We start from the raw sequence: 7,507 nt of genomic DNA on the forward strand, positions 1-7,507 counted from the left end.
TTTTGTTGTTTTTCCATTGAAACTTCAGATTGGCTTGTTAAGACACTGCAAATTCTTGTGGGTGTAATCTTTATGGCAACTACGTTGGCTCTTTTCAAAGTTATGTTAATTCGTAGAGCAAGACATGGTGGTGGAGTTGTAGCTGTGCCCAAGTCCAAAGTTAATAACACTCAGATGGTTCTCAATAAACATCAACTACAGCTTTTAGGGGCGAAGCCAAAGCTTGAATCGGTCCAATCTGACTCATCCAAGAAACCCCCAAGTCTAAATCCCAGTCGGTGTCTTCAGATTTGCTTGTTCCACTACACCAGCCAATTACCAGCCCCTCTCGTTCCTCTCGCATTGATGCCAATGGTTCAAATTCCAACAGAGGAGCCACAGCACGTGCTATTGGCACCCCTTCAAGGTCACCTGGTTCCTCATCATCTTTGTATCTTGCTCCTGGAGTGATTTCAACACCAACTTCTGCTCAGAATTCAGCTGGACTGGATTCGGTAGTTTCAAGCCCTTGGTCTAATTCACGAGCCTCCTCTGCAAAAAGAATAACATCAGAGGAAAAGCTAGAACAGTTCTTAGCAGAAGTGGGTGAAAGAATTATTGAATCTGCAGGCAAGCTGTCTACTCCACCCCCCACAGTCCCTGGTTTTGGCATAGTGAGCCCTGGTACAGTTACAGGCTCAGGCAATACGTCTGGAACTACAAGGCTGACACCATTGAGGCCTGTGAGGATGTCTCCGGGATCCCAAAAGTTTAATACGCCTCCTAAGAAGGGAGAGGGTGACCTTCCCCCACCAATGTCCATGGAAGAATCAATTGAAGCTTTTGAACATCTGGGCATCTATCCCCAAATTGAGCAGTGGCGTGACCACCTCAGGCAATGGTTTTCTTCAGTTTTGCTTAATCCATTGATTAACAAGATTGAGACAAGTCACACTCAGGTTCTTTTTAGTCTAAACTCTTTTATGTTATGGTGTTGGCTAGGTTGTAGTCATGTTCTTTTATCCTTTTCCTCAGAAACCAAGGCAGAGTAAAACCAATCAAGCAAAATATCGAGTGTGTAAGTCAATATATGTGTTGGTATTGGTAACAACAATGTTCGATTATCTCATGGTAATGTTTAATGTTTGGCCCAAAAAAAAATCATGGAGGATTTTAGGATCAAAATGTGTGTAACTGCAATAGAAATACCTTTCAAGAGAATCAGTGTTTAGCTAAGTTAATTTGTAGGGGATGAGTTCTATATTGGAATATGTAATTACCTGTGAAATAAGAGCATGAAAGATATACCACCTTGTTACTAGTATGACTATTAATACTATACCCAGCAGCTGAACACTCTTTTATTTTACATCTGCTGAAACGTAAGTTCCTGAAGTCTAATGAGCCCAACTTCCTGGATGAGCCACCCAAATAAGGCAAAGCCAGTCAAAACCTGAATTCGGCACTGTGCAGCATAACCACACAATTTCTTACTTGTTTTAGAGGTGTCAAGTTTCCCGGTATTCAGGATTGGCCATTTGAGTCTATAGTATTCGTAGAGGTTCACGCATGATTTTCTTTAGTATGAGATTCACTTTAAATGGGTAATGCACAGAACGTCCAATATGATTGTACTGTCAACTTCTGCTTCAATGGTCCTAAGATTTTCATATTCATATCATAGGTTATACAAGCAGCTGCCAAACTTGGTATTTCAATCACAATCAGTCCATTGGGCAATGACATGCCATCTTCTGGAACCCCTGCTACCTTGCCAGCAATTGATAAGACTCAAGAATGGCAACCAGCAATGGCTCTCAATGAAGATGGATTGCTCCATCAGTTACATTCAACACTTGTCCAAGCTATAGAGGCTTCCAAGTGTACATTGCTTCTCATTATTAAATTAGAACTGATTTTTTTTGTCTTAGTTTGTTTGTAATTGCTAATAGCTTATGAGCTCTGACAAATTCCTTTGGGACTTTAATTGCATACAGCCAAGCTGCCTGGATCTAATATGCAACTGTCCCCACAACAGACTCCTTCGGTTCCTATTATGCAGGATTGTGTGGATGCCATCACGGAACACCAAAGACTCCAAGCCTTGATTAAAGGAGAGTGGGTTAAAGGCTTGCTACCTCAAAGCAGTGTTCGTGCTGATTACACTGTGCAAAGAATCCGAGGTAGAAAGAACTGTGGATATATTGCTAATTGGTTCATTAAGTTTCCTTTTATAAATTGAAGTAGGAGTGTAGGACTATTAATGATTAATCTGATGTTGATTTTATGGCCAGCACATACCTGTCTTGTCTAATTTCTAATATCTTTCTGAATTATCAGAGCTGGCAGAAGGAACCTGCTTGAAGAATTATGAATATCTTGGAAGTGGCGAAGTTTATGATAAAAAGAACAAAAAGTGGACGCTTGAACTGCCTTCGGATTCTCACTTGCTCCTGTATCTGTTCTGTGCTTTCCTAGAACATCCAAAATGGATGTTACATGTGGATGCTACATCGTATGCTGGAGCTCATTCTAGTAAGAACCCCTTGTTCTTAGGAGGCCTTCCCCCAAAGGAGAGGTTTCCAGAGAAATACATTGCTGTAATTTCGACCGTTCCTTCTGTGCTGCACCCTGGAGCATGTATCCTGGTTGTTGGGAAACAGGCTCCTCCAATTTTTGCTTTGTACTGGGACAAGAAGCCGCAATTTTCTCTTCAGGTTGGTAATGAATATACGCCAAATACTGTTGAACTCTTTTCTCTATACTATCAGAAGTCCGTACTTAAACTTGTAATGCTGTTCTTGTGCATACTCTACACATTATGAGTGAGCATGCTACAGTCCAGAGAAGATAATATTGTCATTGATGGTCTTATCAACCAGCAAAATGATCATTTTATTATAGTCGAATTCTAACAATTCCATGATTCATGTCAGGGAAGATCTGCACTTTGGGATTCTATATTGCTTTTGTGCCACAAGATTAAGGAAGGATACGGTGGTATCATCAGGGGCATGCATCTAGGTGCTTCAGCTCTAAGTATTCTTCCAGTCATGGAAACAGAAGCCGAAGATTGAAATCGTTGTTAACTAACAAACCATTCTGCTTTTACCCTACATGCTGACTTTAACTTGTGCAGCAAATGACATTTTTCTCACTGTAACATTTCAGAAGGGCTTGCTGCAAATTGCAGAGGTAAATTACCCCCTTTAGGGGGGGGGGGGTTTGATTATAGTTAATGTTGTGTCAGATAATTCATCTTGTATCATTTCTAGGGACTTTAGAATGGCCGGCTCATTGATTTTATTGCAAGTGGATTCCTGAACTCTTGTCAAAAGTAAAATTTGGAGAGCTCATGAATCATGATCAAGAGATTCAGGAATAACACATTTTTGTTGGTTATATATTTGTAGGTATTAATCACGGTTCTATAAAGCTTGCATCGATATCTGTATATATTTATAATAGTCTCTCGTTTCATTTTTGGTAATATATCCATGATCAAAAGATTATGTAATAACATTTTTAGGTTTGAAAACCCTAAACAAATCTCCACTATTTTAAAATTATTAACGGTTTCAACTTTAGAAATAAATAAATTTTAGAATTTTAAACTCCAAAAAATATGTTCATTCTGTGGGAGCTGACCCACACACTCAAATTATTAAGGATTTCAAACCCTTATTAAAAATGTCGGTTTATTCTAATGGGAAAGCCAAATTTTATTTTCATCAAAGTTTTCTTAACGTTTTGCATTAAATAACTTGTTGAAATCTTAAAATTTTCTTAACATTGTCTCCCTAATTTAATGTGATGCTTATTGCTGATTTGTTATCAAAACTCGTTTAACTTGGTTACGCCTTTTTTACCCAAAAAAAAAACCTTACTACACGTTTAGACCTTGCTGGTGTAAAATTATATTTGATCTAAACAATTTATTTTGGCTTAGCTAAACTCAATATTATTTACGCATATAAAAATAATTAAATATATTCTTTACACAACAAGCCCGTCTAGCTCAGTTGGTAGAGCGCAAGGCTCTTAACCTTGTGGTCGTGGGTTCGAGCCCCACGGTGGGCGAAAATATTATTTTTTGTATTTTTCCTCAAGTTTAGTAGCACTTTTTTTTTTTTTTTTTTTTAGCACTTTTACTATTTCTGCGACATATTTTTAGGGTAAAAAAACACTTGCATTGTTCACCTTCAAATACTTCATTATCCGTGAGAAATTTGTTTCCTACTAATTTAGGAGACCAATGTGATTCTTCTCCATAATGGCCAAGAAGACATGCATGGGCAGCATAGAAAGTGCAAGGAAACATATTATAACGTATTTAGCAATTTATTTGTGATAAAAACTGACAATTATTTATATCAACGGATTTCACAAGTCATAACATCTTTTAAAAATAAACTACTACTGTTTGCGAAAGTTCAAAGCGTTGACAAATCAATCTATAAATGAATAAAACTTTTGTACCTAGGAAAAATAATTTCATATAACAAAGACACCCAGAAGTTAATTTCATTCGTAGCTTTTCTCTTGTAAAAATAAAATTAATTTTGATCGTTCATAAATAAAATTACGCTATTCTAAATTTTCATAGGTAGATTATAATTTACTCAGTTGTTCATCTTGAAACGCATTTATTACTTGACTTTTTTTTCGTGGGTTGCCTTAACTAAACTGTTATTGCAGGTCTAAGTATAATCGCTCAACCCTCGGCATTTATATACACAGACTGTTTGTAGCTGATTTCTAATTTTACCAAAAACTGATATAATTTAAATCAGGATACAAATGATTTCGATAACTAACAACCAGCACTACAATTTATTGACAAGATTATTATGGAACTGCTTAAGCCTAAACCATGTTAGCTTCTGTGACCGTGTCCCTCATCACCCAGGTCTTGTGGGGTGTTCACACTACACATAGATGCTGTGTAGCCACATTTCTTCAACAGGCAAAGTATCACCATGAAATATTGGAATTGTTTTCCCTTTTTATGAAGAGACTCACTTTTTCAGCCACGCCAGGAAGGCTGGTGGATCAATGCATAATACAAGAGAAATATTGTCACTTGGATGTATAACCCAAGGGGCACCTTAGTGCCTAAAATGGGTGCCTACCTGCATGGATCATAAGCAATGAGGTCGAAAAACACACAATATGACAAGGAAAAATTGCCCAAATTGGTTGAGAAACAATATTTGATTTCACTATTGAATCAAGGCTAAAAATTTACAGGTTATTTGTTCTTGGTACAGAAAAATGCAGATATAATGTTTCTATGGGGAACTCCCCACCAAATTAAAAAGTTGAACTACCATCTCTGAATGATCAACTGTACATTAAACCAGAACTATACCCCCCTAACCCCCCACCACCCAGTGTTTCATCATTGAAAATTGAAGAGAACAACAGCTTGAGCCTGATCTATTAACATGTGTGGTAAGGACAACTTAAATATCAAGCATAAAGAATTAAGAATCTTTATAGCAAACATCTTTGCCAACAGGGTAGAAGTAAATATGTTGGCAGGGCATATCTGCAGCTCTATTCCGATGGAGATGCCTCAGAATAGAGATGCCTTGGACATCAACCGCTGTTTCATGAGGATCAAAAATGCCTCCCAACTTCCTTCACTTACTAAATACAAAATCTGGCATTAAGGAGAGTGCCTAAATGTCTTGAGACACAAGGTCTGATACCTATTATTCAGAATCTGTGTCGATAGAAAGATACAAGCGTGGCCTTACAGAACGCTTTTGGCGAGGAAATGAAAATGGGCTATCAGATCTTTGTCTACTTGACTTGTCGGATCTAGCATCATTCATACCAAGAAGCAAAGATGCTGCATGAGAAGAAATAATCAGTCAAGAAAATGAAAAGAAATGTCAAACTGCATTAATACATGACAGAGTATATTTACGTAAGGGAATGAAAACCTCTAAAACTTTGCCTAGAAGTTAGCATCCTTTACATCTTCAATTGATACATTTTCTACATGAGCAAAGAAATAATGGGCATTTGGGTCATTTGTCAAACAAGATTAAACTCAATATGTTGCTTTTCTAATGCAAGAATATGATATAGAAGAATAATATAACTAAACAGATTATGTATTCAAGACAGTAAGGCAGTGTGTTTTCGCACCGTATTTTAATGAAGAGATGGTTGATATTGTACTTTTGGCAAAAAGATATAAGCATATGTTACAAGGATGACTACTTAGCAGTCATTTTACAATTTTACAGAGACATGCTGACAGGCAAATTATTATTTTCCTAAGATAGTAATATATATTTCATAACCATAATTTACGAACTTCATAGTAAAAGTATTCATTCTTTTATCAATTAGTGTATATTTTAGTTTTCTCTCTCCATAAAAAATATGCTTAAAGACCCAGCTAACCGTATATACTTGGTATAGTTTCCAACAAGAGTAACTTCCACTACTAATTAAGGAAATAATATAATTAGGGATATGGAGTCACAAACCAGCATCATCCATATTGGTATTTGCGGCACCTTCTCTAGCTAGATCTCTGGGTGCGATTTGAAGTCCAGAATTCAACCCATTTTGAGTGGAAGTATCACCATTTGTACCAGCGGCACCACCACCAAGACTAAGAGATATCCAATCCTCATTTAGGACACCATTAGACATATTTGCCTGATCTCTCAATTCATGTTGCACTGATGGTTCAGCAGGTCTTGTGGGGAGGAAAATTTGAAGTGAGGGGTCATCTCCCCCAAATGCCAATGGATTGTCAACCAATCCAACATTTAAATCAGCATCCGATCGACCAGCAGAGGAATCTGGTATAAGACTACCAGACCCCAAACCAGCATCCGGAGCCAATGCATAACCATTCAATGAAGATGAGCAATTAATAGGACCATGCTGCAAATGCACCAATGCATCTGACACATCTGCATCAGGACTAAATAATTGGAATCCTGGGCCAGCCTGAGTTCCAGGTGGTAAGGACCACAAACCAAAATCATCATCATTAGGGAAAAGTCCTAAGCATGAATTACCACCAAGATTAGTGTGCTCATCATTATACGAATCAACAATTCCAGGCGGTGGCACTGAGTAACCATCTTCAGTTTCGTTGTTCTTATAGGTAATTGCAGGAGATACCAATAAATCATTATCTTCTTCAGAATCACTAAGAACAATAACTTCTGCACCACCTACCTGAGCAGAAGTGTTATTTGCAGTATAATCATATGCTAAATTAACATTATTGAGATATGGAGAATCCATCTCAATTCCGTTGGTGGTAGAATAATCAATATGCCCACCACCACCACCACCACCACCACCACCACCCCCACCCTGATTTACACTGGGATCATCACCATCACTACTGCTCATTGGAATAACCACTTCATGATTTCCAAATACCTCTTTCAATCTATTACCAGAAGAGGTGTTTGTGTCCTCAGGTTTGCTGACTTCCCAAAGTCCATCGCGATTCTTCCTAATGCCAAGCTTTAAGCCAGTAGGACTG

General features: G+C 37.7%; 1 protein-coding gene, 1 non-coding gene and 1 pseudogene across 2 annotated transcripts; 2 read left to right on the plus strand and 1 right to left on the minus strand.

Annotated features, from left to right (window-relative positions):
- The first annotated feature begins 72 nt into the window (after nt 1-72).
- LOC114927417 (uncharacterized) lies at nt 73-3,414 on the plus strand (annotated as a pseudogene).
- Nucleotides 3,415-3,986: 572 nt separating this feature from the next.
- Nucleotides 3,987-4,059, plus strand: TRNAK-CUU (transfer RNA lysine (anticodon CUU)). The gene has a single exon. It is a non-coding gene; the product is annotated as a tRNA-Lys (tRNA).
- A 1,119-nt stretch (nt 4,060-5,178) lies between these two features.
- LOC114927416 (E3 SUMO-protein ligase SIZ1) lies at nt 5,179-7,501 on the minus strand. Its single transcript, XM_029296990.2, has 2 exons — nt 6,486-7,501; nt 5,179-5,836 (listed from the first exon to the last, which is right to left on the minus strand). Exons 1-2 carry the CDS (start codon nt 7,369-7,371, stop codon nt 5,697-5,699), a joined length of 1,026 nt encoding a protein of 341 aa, XP_029152823.2. The 5' UTR covers nt 7,372-7,501; the 3' UTR covers nt 5,179-5,696.
- Between the last annotated feature and the right edge of the window lie 6 nt (nt 7,502-7,507).

Source organism: Arachis hypogaea, unplaced genomic scaffold, assembly GCF_003086295.3.
Source record: "Arachis hypogaea cultivar Tifrunner unplaced genomic scaffold, arahy.Tifrunner.gnm2.J5K5 arahy.Tifrunner.gnm2.scaffold_610, whole genome shotgun sequence".
Taxonomy (NCBI): Eukaryota; Viridiplantae; Streptophyta; class Magnoliopsida; order Fabales; family Fabaceae; genus Arachis; species Arachis hypogaea.